Below are 24,691 nucleotides of genomic sequence, written 5' to 3' on the forward strand. Positions count from 1 at the left end.
AATGCAGGGAAGATATTTTTTTCTTAGAACTGCTAATATTACGGTAACGTTGCATTTTAGTTTTGCATTGGTGAGGAGGTAAGTGAGACCTTGTTCTGGCTCACCTGGGGTGGGAGGCTCTCAGTGCTGTTGGACGCTTTCTCTGCTCTGCCCATAGAGCCTCTCTTTCTTGCCGGTGCTTGCAGTCTGTCTCAGCCTTCATGCTTCCACTTTCCTCCGCCTTTCATTTAGACAGCCCCTTTAGCTGAAATGCTTCCTAAATCATGGCACAATGTTTTTTGTTAAGAAATGTCATATGTAGTCATCTTACATAAAACACGATATGTAACTATAATTGGTGGTGAAACTGGAAATAGTGCTTGGCTTGGCTAATACTCCTCACAGTTTTGGTTTTTGAGGCAGTTGGAGCAGGCCAGGCTATTTGGGGATTTTTAATAGTTTTAACAGTATTAGTAGCATGCACTGGGAGGGCACTGGATGTGGCATGGGGAGATGCTCACCACTGCCACACAGGAGGCAGGGCACTGCTTTTCTAGGGAAATGTGCCTTGCTTCTGCGCATTGTGTTTTCTGCCTAGGTCGTTGTTAGACCTTAAAAATCTGAATATATGCTGGCTGGGTACTAGTCTAGCAGTAAATATTTTTAGGAATGTGTCATCAGCAAGACACGAGGCCAAGCCCCGTTGAGTTCACTTTTCCTGTTAACACCTGTGAGGAAGGACTTTGACATCTGCAGTTTCTGTTTGACGTGACTTTGGTCTCTCCTGGCTGGTAACCAAAGCTAGTAAAAGTACCCAGGAGCTCCTCGTTTAGTTCAGAGTTGGATTGCCTGCCTGCCTTGCCTTCAGGAACCGGCTGGCTTCAGCTGGAGGGGAGGCTGCCGAAGCCTTTGTGCCACGGGGCTGCTCCGTGCACTGCCTCGGCTGTGACCGTTCACATCTTTTTCCTTTTGAGTAACTGCTGTGTCTGTCCCTTCCAGTAGCCGTTTATTCAGAACAGGATGAATGTGTTCATGGAGTGCTAGTTTTAAGAGCAGTTGTCTAATAAATAGCCTCCTGAGGAGTATAACTGATTCTACGCAACTTCAGTTGCTTGTAAGCTTCTGAATAGCAGTAACAAAATCTTACCATACGGTTAAGTTACAAGGGACACAGAATCAAGGGGATATAGGTGACACCAAGCTATGGTTTCTCTTCAGATTAGCAGTTAACGGTGTAACCTGGGCAACTGTCTCTGCTGATTTTTGCTGTTGTGGTTTAAAATTTGTGACCTAAAAGTTTTTCTCCTTGGCTGTGTAGCCACACAGACTGGGAAGTTCGGTGTCAGGATATGCACAAAACGGTCTGAGAAAGACACTTTCTGCTGATCTTGTCACCTGAAACTGGTAGGTCAGGCACTGGGCAGTGTACGCATGCTTTTAAAGTTGAGATCATCCTTCTCACACTTTCTCGTCATGTGTGTCATCAGCTGGGAGGCTGGAGGCATCTCTGTGGTGGTCTGTCTCGAGCTGTGCAGCTCAGGCAGGGCTCTGCAGCACTCGCAAGGGCTCTGAGAGACCGCTAAGCCAAACAAGCCTTGTGGTAGGTGTAATTAGGTAGGAGGCATCTGTCTCCTCTCCTGTGATAAGTTCATCTGTACAGGGGTCTGCAAGTATAAACAGAAAAAAAAAAAACCCCAAACCAAAACATTGAAACCCACTGGTCTGCAAGCCAGGAAGATGTTTGGCCAATCGCTGTGTGTGCAAGGATTAAAACCTAAAACCTCCCACTGATTTTTAACGACATGTAAGGCTGGCTGCATTTAACTCCACAGAGCGGGCTGCCTACCTACTCAAAGCGTAGAGGGACAAAGGAATGTTTTCATGACCTGCTTCTCTCTTTTTTAGACAAAACACGTTTATTATGAAACAATAATCTAACACTTCATTGAATTTTTCGTAGTGTGGTGGCCATGCGAAGGCTGTCCCAGCGTCGGTATCCACATACTTTCAATTGTTCAGACATAGTGTGGTATTTGGGAATTGCAACCAAAAGCACTGAGGAGCCTGTCCGTTTCTGTGTGTGTTTCTGCTGAATGCCTTGCACGTTGTCGCCAAATACTTCATGCCAGTGGTGAGTGTGGGGCAGTGGCTTTGTTGGATGTGTTGCATCCTGAGCACATGTGCCTCGCATTCATGTAGACCCCACTGCAATCCCCCTGCAGATACTGCCACTGCTCCCGTGGTGCAGGAGAGCCAGGGGGAGGCATGCAGGTTTTTTTCCCTATGTCAAATTAAACATTTGCTCTGCAACAACTGCTGCCAAACCATGAAAGTAAGGATCATGATGTAGGAGTCAGCCTACTTGAACTAGTGTAGATTTCTGTAATTGAGATTTTTGCCCACTGACTTAATCTGGGTACAGCACAGGTTTGCTAATAAGGTGAAGAACTGTTATCTGCGACAGAAATCTGTGTTACGAAGGCTCTGAGCTGCCAGTATTGGTTGGAGTAGTTATGGTTTTGCATGAGTCATCATTTTGGGGAATGAAGAAAGAATTGTTCCTGTTATGTCGGGGTGTGGTCTGACGTTGTAGCAAAGTCAATGGGATGGCTAGGTACTAGTGAAAGGCAGAATCCTGCCTTATCCTCCACTGCCTGTTCCAGGTGGCTTTTCTTGTGCTGTCAGCAACGCTCATGCTCCTTGTGGTGACCTGGTTTGGGAGCTAAATGGGCAGAAAAATTAACCAGAAATTAAAATGGCAGTGTGTAAGGAGGGCGGAGGGCACAGATTTGAGTATCCTATTTCGTAACAGTGTTTTGGAATAGGTTTTTTTTTTTCCCCAGTTATTTTTCTTCCTAGCAGCTAGATTTTTGACCAGAGTTTCATCAACTTTATTACTGGTTTTGATAGCAGGATGAAGAGCATTAAATAAGGACTTTGTGTGTGATTGTGTTTCAGTGGGTAATATTTTCATATGGGATATTGGTGGAAAACTATCTTTCAGGCTGTAATCCTCTATTTTCTTCCAGGTTTCTTTAGACTCTGCTCACTGTTGAAAGATGGGAGAGATAGAAGGAACATACAGAGTACTGCAGACTCCTGGCTCTCGTTTGGGAGTCCAGAAGACTCCGGGAGTGAGTACCTTGGAGCCGGGACAGAACCTCTCTACTGCAATGGCATCATTGCCTGCCAAAACACACGAGCGGGACCTACCGATCAAAATAAAGCTGTTGGACAACACGGTGGAAGTACTTGACATTGAGGTAAGAGAGGTTTAAATCTGATTTCAAGTACACTTAGCCTCCGATAATGTAAAGCTCACAGGATGTGCTACTGTACAGAGCTGGGACGTTTTGAGGCAATATCTGAATAAAGATTCCTGTAGGGATTTTACCTACTTACAAGTAGTTAAATGAGCACATCTTGTTTTTTAAAATCTTTTAAGTATAACAGATGTTTTGTGTTTTTAACAGACTTTAAATACAAGCACATACTGTAAAAAGAAGCTTTAACTGTTATTTGCTTTGGGGGAACACCAACTATCTTCTGCCAAACTGTTCTTGCTTCCTGAGCCACATACAGCTTTGTTGATTTGGCAGTTGGGAGAACACAAGGGCTTTTTTTTAGTTACTACTTTTCAATAATTATTTTAATGGTTTGTATCCTCTTCAAGTAAACTTGCTCCTATTTGAAAGTTTTTGCTTGTTGCCACACTTTGGGAGGGAGGCACCAGAGGGGTAGCAATGTTTCTGAAAATTTGTATTTAAAAGTATGCTTGCTTAGCAGTGGGGGAAATCTGCCTTAAGAAATACAAACCGCGCTCAAATTGGGGTGGTTCTGTTTTTTATTTTAATGGTTTGTATCCTCTTCAAGTAAACTTGCTCCTATTTGAAAGTTTTTGCTTGTTGCCACACTTTGGGAGGGAGGCACCAGAGGGGTAGCAATGTTTCTGAAAATTTGTATTTAAAAGTATGCTTGCTTAGCAGTGGGGGAAATCTGCCTTAAGAAATACAAACCGCGCTCAAATTGGGGTGGTTCTGTTTTTAAAGAATCAAAAATTTTTGTTCTTCAAATTCTTGTTTCATTCTCAGCATTAACCTCAGACTTCAATTTTAGCTTGCTTAAAGATCTGTTGTTAGAAAACAGCTCTGTTCTAGTGAAGATACTCATCTATCAGATATTCTACATTAGTATCAAATTGACTTTATAATTAGCACTCGTAGCCTTAGTTTGTTGCATAGTCTTAAACAGGTTTTTCTAAATAGAGTGAAAAAGATGTCTGTGGAGCTCTAAAGAAATAGTGGCTTTTGGGGATGTCTTCTACGGATTGCTGTCCAGCTATTCAACTCTCAAACTTGAAATCTGGGGTTTTTTTGGGTTTTTTTGGTTTTTTTGTTCAGTTTGAGGCTGTGCCTGTATCCTCCTACCTGAGGACACAGCAAACCCGTCCATCCCTCATTTACTGCACAGAACACAAAAGCCTCTTCCCCCTCCCCCCCCAATTATGTTAGAATGTTTTTAAAAAAAAATCTGCTGACTTTTGTTCTTTTGAAGTGTGATTTTTTTTTTTTTCCAAGTTGGTGTAGACATTGGTGCTTTTGTGTTTTGATTCTAAAAAAGAAAAAAAAAAGAAAGAAAAACAAGCAACCCTCCCCCCCCTGTAATTTTGAAAATCAGTGCAAGTCTACCATAAGCTGTTAAAATCAAGAAAGAATTTATAACTCCTAGTTCCTGCTTTATTACATGAAAGACATATTATGTAAAAAACATAAATTCCTCACTCATGCTATTTTTTTGACCGCTGTGAGTCATACTTCAGTCTCACCTGTCTGACCAATAATGTAGTTTCTATTCACCTCTGATTCCCTCATTTCCTTTAGTGGCCCATCTTCTGCGGGCACGCTGTACAATCTCTAGGATGGTACTGTTTAACTAAACAGTTAAAACTCATCCCATTTAGGACCACCTAAATTCACACCTTCATTGTTGTGATCACCTTCTTGTTGGCTTTAGCCTCTCCAGTCTTGCTGCATAGGTACCCATTTCACATGTTGCAGTAAGAGTCAACCTGCTCAGTCGTTGCTGGCAGCGGCTACTGCCTGACCATTTTTTGCATCGCTCCGCTGGCTCTCTCTCTTTATAGCTTCAAATGTAGGTTGCTTATTTCTGCTTTCAAGGTCCTTCAGGGCCCTACTTGTAGTCTTCTGCAAGAAGGTACTTGGCTCCATCCCCTAACTGGGCCACAATGCAGTACCATTGTTCTTGTTTTCCCATCACGACAAGAGGTTTCCTATAATTAGGAACTATCTTAGTTTTCTCTTTTTACCTGGAAAGCTCTCTCTGGTTACAACATCCACAGAAATACCTGAATTTGGGCAACTAGCGTGCTGAGGGCACAGTTAATATCATACTGTTCTTCTTTACGAGGTCAGTCGGAACTGAGCAATTTAAACTTTTGCCTGGTGGTGTAAGCGGTGAGGAGAAGGGGTCATCCTTTGTTCATCTATAGAGTATCGAGCACAAAAAGGTCCATAGTCAGCAACTGTAGCATTAGAGTCCTACTAATACGCTGCCTACGTCTCCTTTCATTTTTGTCTAAATGAGGTAGCAAATGATAGCAAACAGGGATGAGGTATTAAATTGTAACCCTTTGCCTCCTGATTTGTTGGGTGGACTGGTGGGATAGCAGTAACTGCTGACTGCTGTTTGTGATGGAAAATTGAAATTTTTCACTTGGGGATTGAGAACAAGAATTAGGAAAAGTCAGCCACATTTGCTGAATAGGGCTAGCACAGATGTTTTTTTTTTAAAAAGCAATGAGAGAAATTAATGAGTAAGAGCTGTCCTAGAGGGATTGAGGCTCTGATTGCAGTGCCACTTGCCCACTCTTTGCTTTTGCAATTTTTTTCACTGGGTGTGGAAACGAGAGGGGGCGTTGTCTTCATTACCTGCTTCATGGGGTTTGTGTTTATTGATTCAGGTCAGCAATAATTTTTCAGTGTAGTGGGACACTGTTGGCACTGCCTTCTAATGGAGATGTAGCTTATGGCAAAAGACCTTTTTTTCCGTCTTCAAATCATTTTCCCTTCTGTATTTAAGAACTATGCCAAATAATTTTTTCCTGAGAAAAGTGTTGTGTTGGTGGAAGAGACTGACTAGGCACAGTGGTCAGCTTCTGGAGAGGAGCCTTCTCTTGCAGGGTGGTAGGGAAGCTGACGCAGGAGCCCTGTGTACTGTCTTGCTTGTGAAGCTGCCTAAAATGAGCCACATCAGCAATTTTAACCGTACAGGATAAACAGAGTAGCCACAATAACGATTTCATCGATGCGGCTTTTCCTTGTTATCCCCTCCTTTCTCCAAGACGCATTTAAAACACTTGCTTATCTCCTGGCAGGTGTTGGTGGATACTCTTGTTTGGTAGCTCTTCTCTGTCGCTTGGGTTTTTTAACTCACCAAAGAGCAAGAAAACAGACTGACAAAGTGGCATAATGGATGGGATAAGAACAAAATAGGAAAGGACAGTCTTTCCTTCATGATGTCCTTGCATCTAGAACAGTGTGTTAAAAGTTCATTATAGCTACAATCCACTGCCTTTTGTCTAAAATCCGCTGTCTCTGTCCATTCTCACCATCTGTACCGTAAGGTTTTCTTTGTAACTATGAATTTTGTTAATTAGTGAGAGGGAGTTATTCTTTAAAGTATGCTGGGGCAGAGCTCCTCTCCGGGGAATCTTTTGAATGTTAGGGGATGGAGAAATGCTCAAATGTTTTCTAGAGTTTAAAAAACGGGAAACTGCATATTTATGGTTTCTCCTTTCCCTCCCAAAACAGAAAAGAGAATGAAACATATCCATCCAAAGCTAGACTGGAATATGAATTGCTTTCATGGCTTGTGGTTTTTTTCCCTTTTTACAGCCAGCTTCTTTAGTCAGTTCAAATCTTGCATGTGCCATATCACGGTGTACCTGTCCTCTTCCCTCCCAGCTAAGTCTGTCCAAATGGGTGGTTTTGCAGACTACTAGATGAATGATTGGAAAATTCAATTTAATTCAGACCATGGGCACACTTCAAAGTAATCAGGGTTTTACAATAGAAGTTCTGCCAGCTTTCCCGATTTTCTTAAGAGATTAAACTTGGAGGCCTTTGATCAGCATAAAAATATGGCAGACTCTTAAGTAGAAGGGCCTGGGCTGGGTTTAATTCGTCAAAATGACCGCTTGGTGAAATTATACTTGTCTGGTGTTGGCTGTGGAAGACAATAAAATATACTGCAACAAAGGACAACTTAGGCTATAGGAATTTAGGGTATAGGAGGTTGTGATTTATACTTGCTGAAAGCTTTTGCATTGATTTGTGGTAGAGTTGGAAGAGAAATGTATTACAGCGACAGACCTTTGGGCTGTCGAAGACAGAGTACAGTGTGTGCATTTGGGTTAGAGGAAACAAGGGGTCTTTTGCATGCCATAGTTGGAAGGAGAGTGGTACTGATGGTAGGTGAGAGTCTGGTGCTGTCTTAAAATCCTGGTAAGTGAAATAGCAGGTTTAGTCAACAAGAAAGGGGTTAGACTTGCCACATCTTCCAGCTGCTTTCTCTGATGCAATACTTTTTTGGGGGGTCTGTAGTAGTCTGTAGTTTTCTTTTTGCAGTAGCTTATAAGACATTTAATGGCATTGCTGCCATAGTGTGATGTTTAATATTTGGTCTGTATGTTGTTCCTTATGTAGGAAATACATGTGCTTGCTTTCCTACGTGAATTATGCTCTATGCTATGAGGAAGTGCCCTGGAAAAAGAACTTTAGATTATTATGCTTCAAGTTTACCAAACTCTGTTTGGGGAGAACTTGGCACCTCTTCAATTGCATGTACTTCCTCCTCTTCTGCTTGAATGTAAAATAAAATTTGGGAGTGAGAAATACTTATGTGTTATAGTTAAATTTTTCTGTGTTTTCACCTGCTAGAGAATGAATTCTGTAAAAATGTAATAGCCATCATAAAATCATAGCACAAGTTCTTAGCACTCAGCGAAATAGGTGGGTCTGCCTGCCTGTTTTACTCAATGAGAAAACTTAAACTAGAATTTTTTTCTTCCATGTTATTCTTTGTTGGGTTGCTTTGAGCACATGAGTCTGTTCGTTCTTTTTTTTTTTTTTTTTTTTAATATAATGAAGTAACTTGCTTCTCAATAAAATGTAAGTCTTGGTGTTATGCACATGTTAATAGTATGAGTTAGCTTTATGTTGGTTTGAATTTGCCGTAGATTTCAACTACCTTTTGTTGGAATTTTGGTTTTGTCCTGCTGTCTTACCATGCTCTGAAGTTAAGTATTGTTTGAGGCCTTCTCTGTGGGTCAGGCTAATGCAAGCATTCTTGTGCCTCGGAGTGTGAAGCTGGGCCTTAGGAAAATGCTTTTTCATTTTGTCAGGTTTTTTCCTGGTATTTCTACCAGGCCTGTTGTTTCCTTGTACATGACTCAGTTTCTTGAAGGTGGTTGTATCTTTTCTCATTTTCTTACCAAGTATGTGAAAGGCAGAGCATGTTCCGCATCCCTGCAGTGCTGTGCAATGTGTCCCTCTCCTTTTGAGAACAGTGGGCTGCCTGAGAGGGAAAAGCTGAACTCCACTCGGTTCATGAGAACTGGCTAGTCAAATAAGATTACACTTTTTCCCCCCTGTATTTTCTTATTAGGTATTGTCCTCTCACTGCTCATGTCTATTTTGGAGTTTACTGATGTACCCCGTGAAACTTACTAGTATATTACTACAAAATTTAGGTGGCTTATTCTACACTAAGTTGAAAACAGCTACTTGATGATTACTCTGTCCAATAGTGATACTGTCTTTGCTGGCCACCTATATGACTCTTCCTTGGTTTATTTAAATTTACAAATTGCATTATTAAAAGTGCAAAATTACTTTCCATCCATATGTTTAGAATAGAATAGAATAACTATATTTAGTTATTCTGGTTTCTGTGCAGTTTGCAGGCATCTGTAATTGAAAAGGTGTCATGAATATAGCACCTCTTCAGATGCCCATTGTTTCCGACCAGCCGTCGAAGCCCATGGCTGTGACTCACTGCAGTCGGGGGCCCTGAGATCAGGAGCTGGGCTGGGACTGTGGGAGGTTTTTGGGGTGACAGAGGAAGCGATCAGCTTGTACGTGCTTCATGACTTCCCACGGTTTGGAGAGAGTGTTTTCAGCTTGTGCACACTGGAAAATACTGCTTATCAGTAACTTCTTATGGTAGCATTAGTACCCCTAAGAACTTGGTTGGGGCTGAAGCAGAAATTACGCAGCTTAAAATGCTGCTATTGAGCAGTAAGAAAGAAATATGCATCTGTTAAAAATGGAGAGCGTGTTGTGGGCACTGAAAAACATATACTCTGAAATGATTTTTCAGAGAGGCTGTCCTTACTGCAGGCCATGGCGAACCCTGAGCCAGTGTTTCGGCACTGCGGCTTCTCCGGCAGGACGGGGCAGCCTGCCGCCGGCTCTCTGGCACAGCCAGGCTCTGACGTGAGCTGCCTTCCTGCCTCTCCCTTGCTCTCCCTTTGCCTGCTTAGACCTTCCTTTCATAAAGGCTTTTTTCCTTCTGTGCTGTAAAAGTATTAACAGCTTAAATATGTTGGAAGTGGGAGGACGGGCTACTTCTGAATCCTATTAAGCGCTATGCTGAAGGAATCGAGATGATGTGTTAGTCAGCTCAGTGTTTTTCTTCCTTGGCCGGGAAGAAATAGTCAAAATTCCAGAAAGAATCATAGCCAGATGTTTGTTATTGCTCTGGTTTGACTCTCCTAAATATGGCAAATAAGCTGCCTTAGGACTTATTTTTGTCTGACCTCAGAAGAGAAAGTTAGTAATTCACTATTTAAAATTTGCAGTTACTGTAGGGTTTAAAAAGAAAGTAATTGAAGCTTTGCAATTTGTGTACTGTTTGATTCTACTATATTTTTTTTTTTTTTTGAGACCTGTTATTTTGTGTTTGGGGGCTTGACTTTTTTGATGCTAAGTGGGAATGTGGTATTGGGTGGGGAAAGGTAAAACCGCAGCCATTTTATTGACAGACATTTGGGGTGTGTGGGGTTGGGGTTTTTTTTTTTGTTTTTTTTTTTTTTAAAGGAAGATGTGAATTTAGATTGTATTATAAAAACAATTTACTATTTTACATTTCTCTGGACGTTAGGTGTCCCGTTATGTGAAAAGAAAATTGAGTTATACTGCAACAAAGGAGAAACAATCTGAATATTTCTGTACAAAAAGTCTGTTATATGCACATATTGTAAGTTAAAACACAGAAACCATTTAGTAAAATGGTGATCAAGTGTTATCACAGTTGTTGAAATATGAATTTAATAGATTGAGTTCATAACCGTTTGTATGGCTGTGATACACTATAGTCAGTATGCTTCATCACATGATGTGCATAGATGAAAAACTTATCTTGTATGGATTCAGAAGAGTGAATTGAGGAACAGTACGAGAGCCACATTTACGTAGTTTAACATTGAGTTGGTGTAAAGCTGAACTCTTTTTAAGCTCTCTTTAATTTATTGTAAGCGTACTGAGAACTTTCTGCCTGTAATTGTTCTGTCTGGATGAGATCTGATAAAGTAAACCAATGTATAACTTAATGGTCTTGGCATATGTGCAGTGGTACAATTCTTGTACGTAATTCCTTTTGGGTGCCTTCCGAAGTAACTGATAGACAACCTTGTAAAGAAAAAGCTGTTACCTGTTAGCTTCCTTACTAATTCCAATAATGTGTCGTCATCAGAAAAGAAGTACTGTTAGTTTCTTAAACACTTCTGCAGAATGCAGGGGTTCATTTCTTTTTTTTCATAATCTAGAGACGAAGGATAGTGAAAATCAGCTGAAATGATTCTTATGACATTCTATCAAAATAATGGTAAGAAATGGTATATTAAAAAAAAAAATAGTTCTCTGGAAGCCTCATTTGGGTGTGGGTCACATTCAAAGTTGGTTCCACAGATGGATAATTCTGTAGAATATATAGAGCCTGAAAGGGAAGAAAAAAAAACCCCAGGGAACAACCCACAGTCAGCTAAAGACAGCTACAGAAATGCAGTGTGCTAAGAGGCAGTTCAGAGAAATTTTAGGTTAGTGCCTACTGAAAAAAGGGACTTGATGTTGAGTAAGGATGGCATCACCTAGTACCTGGTTGTGTTCAGGTAAGAAAAGCCTTGTGAATGCGCGTTTAAATAAACAGGGTTGCAAAAGCATACCTGCGTGTCATCTGTTTCTCCTTGCAACAAAACACATTTCTGGCAAGGGCAACGTTGCCTACTTGTGTGAGAGGGAGACCATATAAATTGAGTATTTAAAAAACTGTGCTGTGGTGACAATACCTAGTGTAAAAGATTTACTTTTTAAGACTGTGATGTTGGATATGGAGGGGGGAAGACCTGTCTGTCTGACAGAGCAGTCATTCATGAATAAAAATAAGAAGTTGAAAAGAAAAGGAAAAAAAAGAGTATTGAGCTGCCAAGTGACTATATTTTGAGTTCAGAGACACTCCTGGAAGTCTTTGAACAGCTTCTGCATGCGCTGCTGCCCTGACCTGACCTGAGCTGCGTGGTCGAAACCCACAGGTACGAAACGTGAAGGGGAAGCAAAAATTGGGCTCTCTAAATTGGAGTATATTGCTCTTTAGTAATCTCTTTTCACTTGTAGTGGAATTTGTGATGCCATTTTGACACATTTGTAGCACCGTGCTTGGGTTTTGCACACATGCATGTATTTTGGAGCGCTCTTGTGATGGTGAAAGCAGGTTTGAAAACATAACTTAAGAAGTCGTTTCTTCCCAGCCTCATGGCAGAGGAACGGGAGATTAAATATTTTAACTATTAATGCCTCCTCACTGCTCAGGCAAGAGAAATGATGGGAGCTCAGTTGCAGGCCTGCTTTCCCAGCAGTGAGATCCGGGCTGACAGGTTTAACATCTCTGCTACCTGAGCTGCTGCTCTTCTACTCCGGCTGTCCCTGGCAGAAGGCTTGGGCGCAGCACTTGGTGGAGCCTGAGCACAAAACGGGAGTGGTACAATACCCATATTAGTTTAAAAAAAGGAAAGAGGACTTTTTAGAGACTCTGTGTTAGACCTGTCCGACATGTACTTCAACTGAAATAATGAAGGATGAACATTACTGTGCCCCTCAGCCCACTTCTCAGGCGACTAGCCCGAAGCCAGAGGTGTAGGAAAGACTCCTACTGGAAAGAGGGAAGTTAACAAAGCTTTGGCCTTATCTAATCTGGCCTGTAGGTATTTATTAACCCATCGCCATGGTATCGAAGCTCTGCTCAAAGTACAGTGGGGAACGATGTTAGGACAGCTGGTACAATTTCAGTTTTGCACAAAAAAAAAAAAGATAGTTTTGGCCTTTCCTGTAAAAATACCTAATTTGTGCAAAAAAATCTTTCATGATCATCTTATTTCCTTAAAGTTTTAAACTGTTTCCTTCAGGCAGGCTTCCTCAAGTGGTGTGCCAACCTGGAGTACCGTAACACCTCATAGGAAAAGCCCAGATCAAATCTTGTTGATGTGAGCATGGATGATGGTTTTGAGGCAAAAGCATAATTAATGGAGAAAGACTAGCAATTTTAGTAATCTTTTTTTATGAACAAAGGGAAGCAAAGTAATGTCTGTGTTTAAAATGACTTTAAAACATAGGGTTTTATTTATGTACATATATGCACATAAGAAATGATGCTGTGCAAGTTCCTAGAGTACCTACAGTCTAAATGCATGAAGTGGCCAGGCATGGTAGAGGGAGTGGGTGTAGGAAGGTGCAGTGGTTTGCACAAGTGTGTAGGGTCTTGTAGCAAAGTTTGGGGGGGGGGAAATTGAGATCATCAGTCTCCTAACTTCTAGTTTCTTAGCTTTATTATACTGTTTTACAGCTTGTATGAACAAAGTAGGTGCTTAGACATTCTATTATGAACCTTAATTTCTTGAAGTGGAAAAAGGCTTTTTTTGAGAATGGCTGTTAATGGCATACTGCCCATTTTGACAGCGGGCCATTTTTATAACTAGGCACTTGTATCTGTCCTTGGTTATTTCAGCCACCAAGTTGTTTAAAGGCTTGAAATAGTGCAGATAGTTAATGCAGCATTCTGACGAGGCTGAGCCCTTTCAAGTGTGCGCTTGATGTTTGAGGAAGGCTGTCAGTGCGGTGTTGCTCTGGCCCTTTGCAGATTATTTGAAATAGTATGTGTTGTAAAAAAGCCCCAGCGTCACCGTTAGTGCAATTTTCTGGCATTTCCACTGCCGCGATCTTCGCTGCTGCATGGGATCAGCCACCCCAAAGCAGCTGCTTTGCATGATACTGTCACTGCTGTTCTCTGAATGTTTAATTATTAGCAAGCACCAACTCTGGTGCCAAATCGTCAAGCAGTAGTGTCCTGCAAAACTTTTCCAATTATGTGGTCCAGGGTTTTAATTTGGGTGACTTACCAGTTCCCCAGGTAGTCTGGAGCACTGTATGAAGCAGAGGTGATGGGGGGTGCATGTTTGTATTTTTCTCTCCAGGTAATGAAAGCGACTGAGAATTTCTGCTTGACGCCCAATATTTTTTATGTGGCTCTTCCGTGTGCTGTTTGTATATAGCACTTGGGGACCACGTGTTGGTTGAATGCTCAACCGTGGTGCCGTTTTGTTTTTATCTGAGCACAATGTGTTTTATTTCGAGTGCTCCAGGTATTTCAGCACGAGAGCACTTTTGGTACTTGGGACCATTTTTTGTCTCTACATGCTATCTACCTAAGTATACATTTCCCAGTCTTGTTCACATAATTCCCTCCCTTTTGGGGATCTTTTCCCATGTCAACAAATTATTGTTTTCCTACTTTCAGGCATCCAGCAAGTCTAGCCACTCTGGAAAAGCATGTTTGTTGGGTAGAGCTGGTTCATTTGGCAGTGAAGTGCTTTAACACTGCTTGAACCTTTTAAATGATGACAGGTTTTAAAGCTAACCTTAATTAAATGAGCCAGAGGCTTATATTTCTAGAATAATTTGTCTGGCTGTGGATTCTGTTTAAAAAAAAAAAAAAACAAACAACCTACCAACCTGTAAAGCGTGGTTATGACTTCACCATAAGGAAGGTAGGGAGAAGGTTTCGTTGCTCCTGTATTGTTGTGCCAAAGGAAAAGCAAGAAGTCACGGCTGAGATAAGACTTCATTGCAACATACAACAAAACCAACCACTGAAGTCTTAGGACAAAATATCTTGGAGGGGAGTCTTAGAATTTTTTTTAAAACAAAAAATTGTGCCCAATATGTTGTGTAATAATGTAACTTAAAATAGGTCAGAAATTTGTATTTGGTTTTGCAGCTTCCATATTTGAGTAAATTGGATTTCCATGCCATGTAGAAATACCATGAGACACAATATTTAAAAGAAGTAGTACATTTTCAAGGTGAAAATGTATGCTATCTGAATTTGTGAAGAAGTTACAAAATGGTTTTCAGGGTGGCGGTGTATTCCGAAAGTTCAGTCTGTGAACGTGAAATAAGAAGTGCCGCGCAGCTGCGGCTCAGGGCTGATGTGGATGTTCATGTTGCTCTGACGGCGGTGCTTTCCAGCATCCGGGGGCTGCCCTGACGGTGCAGTGATGGTGTAGGCTGCGGGCGTGGGAAACGAGGTCTGGTGATGGGTTCAGCTTCCTTGGGCTGAGCCGGGAGGTGCCGGGGGTTCTCCCAGTGCCATGTAGAAAGGCAGCCGCTGCAAATGGGAGACCTCTAGTGCACTGGCAGCTGGACCGTGCTCCCTCGGGTGGAAAAAAAAGTTTAAAAAAACCCAGAACAAAACATGTTTGTACCAGTGACTAGGGTAGATAAATGGAAGAAGTTTCACAAACCTTATGTGCGTGCTGGGTTAATTCGTCTAGCTCTTGACCTGATTCTGGAAAAAGTCAGGATTGTCTTCTTCAGTAAGCGGCAGGTAGAGACTGTGGTGGTGTGAAGCAGTGGGGAGGACCCTGTACGATAGAGTCAAATCCCCTGACATCACAGGCTGTGCACCCGATGTTCTGTAAGTTGTTAAATGCACTGCAAACCCTTTTTGGTGTTGTCTTAGCAAAATAACCTGTAGTTAGCACCTGTCAGTATATAAGAGTGAATAAAACAAACACATGTATTTAAAATACAGGTTTTTTCACAAAATATTAAAAGAAAAATTGAAATAATTGAAGCTGAAAGTTATTGTTAAATGTTCAGATAATCAAAATGAAATAGTGTTTAAGCAGTATTTGGCTGAGCATGTGAAACCAGAGTTTGATACATCTGTTGTTACCAGGTACCCATTTTTGTGGGGAGGCAAGGACTGTTTTCATTTGAGTTACTTGTTCCAATCAAAATTGAAGAAACTAATAAAGTACTGAAAAAGACGACAGTTATTTTTTAACTTTTCCAGTCTGCAGATTAAAAACTAGATATGGAGCCGTAAGTTGTTCTTGTTTTAGCCATGAAAACGAAAAGTATGGTATTCCTTGCCATCTTGTATTATTTCCTTCTTTCTAATAAATGTGGTTTAAACGTACACCCTGTATTCGTAAATGCAGGTTTTGTTTATACGTGGCATTAATGATAGTTATTAATAGGGAGTTTTGAAGGCTTTTTTATGTATCACGCTGTATTTGGACAGAGATCTAACAGATTACAAAAGGGCTGTAGATAAACAGAGCTATAAATTCACTGAAATGTTTGTATATTTCTGGTTAAGAAAGGAAATAACAAGCCTAGTGTAACTACTATGTTTAGTTGCTGATTGTCTTTTTTTTAATTTGCCAAAAGATGAGAAATCACTTTTTTATTAGGAAGACCACTAAAGTGCACCAAAAGGGGAGGGGAAAAAAAAAATCCATGAACGGTGAAGGGGTCTTTATTTAAATCAGTTCAGTTTACCTTTTCATGCCTGTGCTTCTATTTGCCTGCTCACGGGCTGCTCTGTGTTGGCCATTTGTCAGTGATGATGTCAAATATAAATATAAACTTCTTCCTCTCATGCAGATACACTGTTTACTGGAGGATTTGGTCTCTCAACAGTTGTAGATTTCTGTAACACAAAATCCAAGGTCAGCTGGTGTTTGCTAAAGTTGGGGGCCAGTGGCTCCTCTGGCTCTGGCTGCACAAGAGTTTCTGTTCTATACCTCTGCTTTATAACTCTCCGTTTTTTCCAAACTCTTGGCTTTTGGACTGAACTGATTTTTTTTTTTTTTTTTTTTTTTTTTTTAGTTTTCCACTTTTTTTTTTTTAAGTTTCCAGCCTAACTGTTGCCAAAGGTGGATTTCATTTTTGGAAAGTTTGAGCAAGGGCAGTTTGTCCATTTTGGAATATGAGAATGCTACTCACTATGGAAATACAGGGGTTTTTTTTTGTTTTTTAAGTTAAAATACATGGAAGCAGAAAGTTAAGATGTTCTGGAAGACATGTTTGGGAGTTACTGAGGAAGAATTGGTTTTGATAATACTGAACTATGGTCTACTGAAAATCATAGGCTATGTGTTCCTAGTTTGGTTTTCTGTCTTCCTAAGCTAAAATGTTACAGCAGGGGGAGGATCTGCCATGTAGGTAGTGACGTTTGAGAAAATAGGAAATAGCAGTTAGGATGATAAAACAAAAATAACTTGTTGTTCCGACTTTTTTTTAATTTATTTACATTTTCCTCCTCTGTCCTAAAAATTGCTAACATTGAATATGTTTACTTTTCTGACTGAGTGAAAAATACAGATACCTCCTTCAGTCAAGAAACTTAAGCTTAAAATGTTTGTTCCTATTCATTTCTATTCCTGCCTGGCGCTAGCTTAGCACTGAGCCTGGTCTGAAGGCGTTACTCCTCCTGCGTGCGGGCAGGGGATTGCCATGCAGGCGTTTTGCCAGTGCAGGGCCCTCCGTAGCATCATACCCTGCTTGCACAGCTCTGAGGGATCTTTTCAAGCTTGATCTGAATATACAAGTCGATTTGAAAAAATCTATTGTACTGAACCGTCTTCTAATGATGACTTGTTAAAATAGTCTGTAGTACAGTTAGGGCTGGGTCACTAGGGAAAGCTTTTGTTAGTTGCCTATTTAATATTTTTTACCCTGTTTTTTTCTTTCTTTCTTTTTTTATGTGGAATAATTCAGTAATTCAGTAATATCAGTAGTTGTCGTCTTGGCTGCATATAAAGAGTAATTGAGATGTCTGGAATGGAAAGCATGCCGTGTTGTGAATTTGTATTGAAAATGAGACCTTTCTGAAATGCATTCATGCAGCTTCTTGCCCTGACGTCAAAATTACAGTAATTAAGTAATTACTTAGAAGATTTTGCTTTGTGCTGCTTTTATGGAGATTAAACAATGACATGGAGTTACCCACTATATAACCTTAATTTTTGTCAACTTCAAAATGTTAAAGAAGCTTTTTGGAAAAGATGGTTATAAATGTAACAAACAATTTGAGGAACTAAATAGCTCTAACAAGAGTTTTCCCACAGCATTTGGGACATAATAATAAAAGATTGTGTTCTGTTTCAACCCATTTTTATTTAAAAATAAAATAAAATTAATACTGTTCTTTTAAAATGTGGCATTGTTATTGTTGCTTTATACTTTGAAGGAAGTACTATGAAATGATATTCAGCTTAGAATGAGGTTTTTCTCAACTTGTTATTGTAAATGACACCCAAAATTACAGTTGATAGCCCGGTCAGAATAACTTTACACTTTTAACATTTGGATGGCACCTTTATAATTTAATCAGTTCCAAAGTGCTCCCAGCTCCAACCATCTCAATTTTTTCATCTCCAGTTTCTCTTAAAGGGAGTGCAGGCTCGGCAGGGGGAGGAGAGAGGTGCCGGGGTACATATGCCATACAGGTTCCCTTTTTGGGAGAAATGAAGGCAAGTTGGACTGTCATTGGGCACGGAGCTTGATGGAGTCACAGACGTAACTCAGTTTAAACGCTGTGCATGGGAGAGACCTGCATATTACGATCTGATCGGGATAATTTTAATGGCTGTATATAACTAGTGATGGACAGGACACAGTTTCCTTAATCAGCACAGCACACAGTTTGACTGTAAAACTTGTCTAACTGTTACCAGACATCTTTCACAAGTTAATCCAAGTTTATAAATTCTAACAGAAGGTGGTTGGAACCAGGATTACTGCCTATTTCACAAATGAAAAATTTGACACTTGGGATCACAGGACATCTCCTGGTCAATGGCTTCTAGAGGTTAATAGATCCATCTGTGAAAAGGCAGGCTGGTGTGGTCCATCTTCTGCAGGTGGAAGTATATGAGCTTGGTCAGGGTATCGCTGCATCCCCACAAATATCACTGATTCTTTTCTCAAATTCCTTTCTCAAATCTGTGGTGCCTGTAAACAGTAGGCATACAATAATAATAAATGCAAGTGTATCTGTACCTTAAAAAAAAAAAAAGTCCTACTATATTTAAGGATATTTTCTTCTGTTACTATTTTAAGATTTATTCACAAGTGCAAAGCAACAAATGTATTTCATTTGAAAGTTAAAAATTTAATATTCAAAATGCATTTCTCCAGGAGCATGTGGGTCCTGTGGCAAGCAGTCTGTAACGTGCCTGAGAAACATGCCTGTAGACAGAACAAGAACGTTATTTACTGAAGATGTGGTTTACCATTACCTGTATCATTCCTTATTTCATAGTCATCATTTAAAAACCAAAACCCATACCCACAGAGTCTTCTGCAAGCACAGATTTTGGCTAAAAAAAATTCAGCTGTGTTTTTACAAAGAAAATGCCATTTTAGACATCACAAAACTTGTCCAGAAAAAGAGGAGGGCGCTCCTTCTCGCCATACTATGTCATCTCCCAACGAGGCATCTCTGTATCCACTGAAGTGACGAATCATTTCTCGACTTGCAGTTTTATTTGGGGATTTCGGCATCAGTGGCCTGATCCAGCATGATACCAAGAAACTTTCTGAATGAATGGTGTTTGTGCCAAGTGAATTCGCCTGACCTATGCTTCACACCTGTGGTTGCCCTTATAGGTAACCGTGACTCGTGAAAGCGTGAATGAGAAAGACGAGCCAATCTCGTATCATTCTCTGTCCTTCTGTTTCTGAACTTTCCTCCTTAGTTATAGTACTGGATTCAGTCAGCTCCATTCACATCAGTGTGATTACCAAAGCTATGTCAGATTTGCAGTACTGCAGAGCTGTCATACTTTTTCTCACTGAGGTTTTTTTCTTTTTTGAAGTGGTACAGAGGTATTTGGTTAAATTTCACAGTTCTAAAAACATCAACAGTTTAATCTCTCTTTCCTGTAAGAAGCAATTGCTCTTGAATTTTTATGCATCTCAGTACTGTGAAACAATTTCCCCAACTTTCACCATCTTTTTTTACTTTTTTTAAACCCTCTTTATTTTAACCTAAAGTGGCCCATTCTTTCTGTTAGATATTTTCATTTGCACATTTTATTAAATTATTCTAATTCTATTACTAATTTGTTATAATACTTAATACTTTTAAAAGATACACCATTCTGAGTTTAAAGAGTCAATTACAGAAATGTGTGCCAGCTTTGATGGGAAAGTTGTAGAGTCTTCTGGCACTTTGACTTTTCCAAATAAACAAGACTGCAGTGGCATGCAAGCCCAAGGTGTGTTCTGCCAGATAACCCGGCCGACCAGTTGATGCCAGACCCTGTTGCCGCAGTTGCGGGATTACTTCCATGGTCCAAGGTAGAACATGGATGTCAGTGGCCATGCTACCTCCTTCTGCAGCCTACACTAGCTGTCCTGCTAGCTTTTGTGCATTGCTGGAACAGGTACCAAGGCACACGAAAGCCCTTTGGATTTTTTTCTGTGTGATCCGGATGGACTGATGTGTGGGTGCATAAATGCTATTTTTCTTGTGGTGGCTGCTACAGTCGTACAGTAATAGATGGTGAGAGCAAGCTTGTATGCAGACCCAACCGTAGTTGTTCTGGGTGTGCTGTGAAAGTTTCCTGTTTTCTCCCATGTTACCATAGCTGTTTCTGCCAATGTTTGTTTTGTGACCTTGCACCTAACTTGACTGTGAAAAGGGCTAGTTGAGTGGGTTTCTTGAGGGAGGGATTCATCACAGAGGACTTTACACAGAAGGCATGGTGCGAGAGGAGGGTGTTTGGGTTCCCACTATAGCCTTCCTGTTTATTTCTTAATTAACAGAATAAATACTGTCACCTTGGGTTTTCTTGAACACTGTTGTAAGAAAAAAGTTAGGGTTTTTCAGAGATGTTCTTTTGTAGAAGACAAGTTCTAGTTCTATCAGCAAAGGCCTTGCATGTGCTGCAATGAGCAGCCTCTGCTCAGTTGGCGTGATCCCTGGCAGCGGTCGGCCTGGCCCCATGAAGTCCTGCTTGTGCAGCTCTTGCTTTCCTGTGGGGCCGGATGGGGCTTCCTAGGTCAGGGCAAATTCTGGTTGGGTAGAAACTGCCCTGCACCAGCCTTCCTCGGCTGTCTTGGGCTTGCTTAGAACATCTGCATACGTTTTCAAGTCTTGCTGGTGTGAAAGTTGCACATGGCTGTGTGGTCCCTGGTGTTGGTACGAGCGAGGGGGTATGCAAGTGAGCAGGATTTTGGCAGCCTCTGCTTCAGTCCACTGCAGCTGGGGGAGAGCCACACCATCCAGCTACACAAACAAATGGTGCTGGTTTACTGAAGGAGCTGCAAATAGTTTGCAGATGATCTACTCTGGCCTCATATCTGACCCTGCTTTGAGCAGGAGGTTGGATGTAGGTGACCTCCAGTGGCCCCTTCCAGCTTGAGTTCCTCTGGTTCTGTGAACATTGTTTGTATGGAGCTGTGCCTGTATATTGGATGTTTGCATGTTACAGTGACAAAAATAATGTGAAAAATCTTTGAGATATTGTTCTACAGTTTCTAAAGATGCTATAATTTTTTTCTAATTTGCTGTAAACTTACTCATCTTCATCTCACTATTTTTTTTTTTTTTTACTTCCTTAGTCAAAATACTATGGCCAGACATTATTGACAGAAGTTTACAAGCATCTGAATTTGATTGAATCAGATTACTTTGGGATTGATTTCCAGAACATCCAGTCATACTGGGTATGTACAGTTCCCTGATGAATTTGGTATAATAAAAAGGTTGGGTGAAATGCGGTTGCTTGAGTGTCAAAAATTTCAGTCTGCTGGAGTCTTCTGTAGGATTATCTCTTTGATTCTTGTAAATCTGCTTCGCTCACCAGAACAATGACAACTAATAAAGCAGAGGGGAGGAATCAGATTCTACTTCGTGTTAAATCTCAAAAAAATACATAAAGCAGTTAAATAGTTGCTGATGTTCCCACTTTCAGGGGCATAAATAAAATCCTCTTTCCCTCTGAAAGGGGGAAGATCAACTCCAAGTGTAGTCTATGGAGTACTTATAAAATCATATTATAGTGTGTAATTTTGGTAGTGTTCATATTTATCTTCAGTTAATTCAGTCTTCAGTTAATTTCCCTGAAGAGTCATTATGAACCTCTTTCTAATAAATATAAACCTCAGCAGACATATAGACCTGCAAGTTTTTTAAATCATTGATCTAGATAAATGCTGACACTATAAGCCTCCTAGTCTCTTATCCTGTACCTTGCAAAGAGGACAATGTAGCTTCTAAACTAGAAAATGTTCCCAAAACTGTCTTCATTATTTTTTTCTATTACTTCTTCTAGTTTTAGGACTCACACGCAGAAAATATTACTGAGAACATAGAGAATGCTAATAGCACTAATACACGCTACTCTTGAGCCAGGGAAATACAGTAAAGCTTGTTTAGTTTCCATTTCTTCTGCAAAGTGTCCGAAGTGTTTCTGCATCTAATGAGGTTCTTAAAATCCTCAGGGCCAACCCAGACAGAGAAGTAATTAGTAAGGTCCAAACAGAATTGTCTTGTTACAATTTTTTGTTTGGAGGAGTTAAAAAAAAAAACAAAAACAAAAAAGTTGAGCATCTAGAATACTTTGCGTTAGTTTTATGGATACTCCTTCTACTAGAACAACAATAGTTTAGTGTTTCTTTAAAAATGTGCTTGTCAAAAGAGAAAAATTTGTGGGAAAATTAATATCGAGTAAAAATACTTGCGTAGGTAGGTAAGAGAGATGGACAAAGAATGGAAGGGAAAAAAAGTTGGACCTTGTCATGTTCTTCAGACCTTCTGTAATTCTGTAGCCTGGCTCCTGTCTACAGTCGTGTGTCTTGGCATGATTTCTGTCTTCTCAGCAGTGGTGTGCTTTTGCTGACTTGACTCCTCTTCTGTCCAGATGAGTTTTAAGCATGGATCAGTGTTTTTTCTATTGGTACACGATAAATGTCAATTCAAATAGAGAAGTACTTTTTTTTTTCTCAAAGCAAAGGAATTACTGCATTACTGCAGTGAGGAAGAAATGCATACTCATAAATTACTGCTTTATTTGAATTTACTTTTGATGTTTTCATATTGTATTCAAATATGAATGTCAGTTTGTAATATTTTTTTTCTTTAATTTCAGATTTGGCTGGAACCTATGAAACCTGTTATTAAACAAGTACGGAGTAAGTAGTTTTAAAAAAGGAAGTTTTCCTTAATTTGCATCTGCTTTATGTGGGTTGCTTTCACAATTACTGCTTGATTTACTGGTTATGCTTCCCTGAAAGTTGTACTTGGTAGGGGTGATAGTGGTTCCTGTTTGGGCATGCAAACCTGATGTTTTTAATATGTAGTATGTGGTGGGTGGAATGGAAACTTACTGAAGGTATGATTCTTTCTCTGTGATAAATATCTATCTAGATTGGGTCAGCTGGTGTTAAGTTTAAGTGAAACATGGCATTTGCTGTTTGTGAGTTTCTGTAAGTTGTGTTGTCCTACAATGGAAAGAAAAAGGAATATTCTGGCTTACTGCACTTGTTGCATGGGAGGAGGTAGCATCTGCAGTCATGAGGTCTTGTCTGAGAGCTGATGCACCTTTCAGAAGGGCTGCAAAAAGCTGCACTCAGAGCTTGCTGACACGCAGGGAATTTTAGTGGGGTGGGTATTCCCATCTCATTCTCAAAAACTCTCTCCAGTGTGCTCAGGAGCAGCTTTGCTAAGAGAGCAGAGGTAGGGATCTCCCACCTGGTGGGTGGCTGCAGCTTCAGAGTCCTCTTCGCTTCAGTTGTGAAATTTGGTTCTGCTCTTTGGCCAGGAGGATATTGCAATAGCAATGCTATCTTTGTTTTATGCTACTCTAAAGAGTAATATGAGATGCACTCTAAAGGCTAAAAATAATTGAAGAATACAGTACACTAGTTCTTCTGATGTTGAAAGATTAGATCAAACTTTTTTTTCCCTTAGAACGGGGTTAAGCTGTTTGCTTATTTTCTGTTTCTGATTGTAAAGTCTTTGTGGAAAAACAAGATCATGAGGGTGTGGTGGATTCCTACTCCTTTCAAAATCTTAATTGAAAAATGTTGAAAATTAGTACTGGGAGGTAGTTTTTAGTTACTCTCTGCCTAAAACTGATTGCCAGAAAAAAAGAAATCACCAATTCTAGCTAGATCTTTTTAATTCAAGGTCATGGTTTTAACTTTTACTGACATTGGTTTTTAAGCAGAAGAGCCAAACCAGCTATAAAAGAAGGCTTCCTTAGGAGGGTATATAATACCGTCATTCTCTATTCATGTGTGTCCCCGTCCCGTCCCCTGTCCCTCCCCCCCCAAAAAAAAAACCCAAAACAAAACAACCAAACATTGTTGGAATGCCATTGTTTTATATACTCCATGCAGTTAGGCTTGTTTTGTTTTTCCGGTTCTCCTGGCTGGAAGGAATTATGTCTTAGTCAAAAGATTTGGTGGACCACAGGCCTGTGATGCTCTTTGGTTACTCCTTCTGTACCGTCTTCTATACCATATAAATTGGGGAAACTTTTCTTAGGCTGTAGGCTGATGGCCGTGTGTTCCCTGATGATACATATATTGTTCTAAATGGTTTAAAACCATGGGGATGGGCTAAAATTTATGGCTGCACTGCTGCTTGGTGGTCTACCACCCACATTATGTTGCCAGTGACACTGAAAGATTATTTTTAAATTTTTTTTAATCTTACTCTGTAGGAGACACCAGTCAGTTGTCTGGCACATGTTCAAGTTCTGAAATCAATTTTAAATTTGTAAAGTTTTGATAGCTCGGGTGAGAGCTCTTTTTTTTTTTTTTTTTTTTTCTTTTTATGCTAGTTGAATGCCTTCCCGGCATTCTCCTGTTTTTAAAATTGAAATGAGATATGACTGTAGAAAGCCCTGAAAATGTTTACAATTAAAACGTTAATTGCATGCCTAGTAATTTAAGCTGTTCTTTCATTGAATCCAGTAGCTGACATATGATTGCACAGGAGCATCTTCCTAAGAACTCCTTTGACAGTACTGCTGAATATAAAGCCTTAAGAGGAGAATTAATTTAACTACTTGATAATGTGGATATTTCAGAAGCAAGGGACTAAGTAAGCTGCAATAATGGAAAGACGTTTACATCTGACAATACAGTTATGCAAGGCTAGCCACATCTACGATGGCTTCAGCCTCTACGCTCCCTGGCCATACGGGGCTGCCCTTCTGTGGTGCCCCTCTGCCTGGGCTCCCTGGGGGTGGCAGGTAGCAGATGGATGGAGGCAGGTTAGCCTGGCAGCAATGCACGCAAAAGGCAGTCTGCTTCCTTCGGCGTGCCCCTGCTCT

The 24,691-nt window shown here is 40.4% G+C and overlaps 1 protein-coding gene across 1 annotated transcript in view; it reads left to right on the top strand.

Annotated features, from left to right (window-relative positions):
• The first annotated feature begins 3,038 nt into the window (after positions 1-3,038).
• Positions 3,039-24,691, top strand: part of FARP2 (FERM, ARH/RhoGEF and pleckstrin domain protein 2) — a 78,063-nt gene continuing 56,410 nt past the window's right edge. The window contains exons 1-3 of the mRNA XM_009284228.2: positions 3,039-3,242; positions 20,970-21,074; positions 22,499-22,541. Coding sequence (XP_009282503.1) covers positions 3,039-3,242; positions 20,970-21,074; positions 22,499-22,541 — 352 coding nt within the window. The remainder of the gene's footprint in view (positions 3,243-20,969; positions 21,075-22,498; positions 22,542-24,691) is intronic.

This window comes from Aptenodytes forsteri, unplaced genomic scaffold (genome assembly GCF_000699145.1).
Source record: "Aptenodytes forsteri isolate BGI_AS27 unplaced genomic scaffold, ASM69914v1 Scaffold647, whole genome shotgun sequence".
Lineage (NCBI taxonomy): Eukaryota > Metazoa > Chordata > Aves > Sphenisciformes > Spheniscidae > Aptenodytes > Aptenodytes forsteri.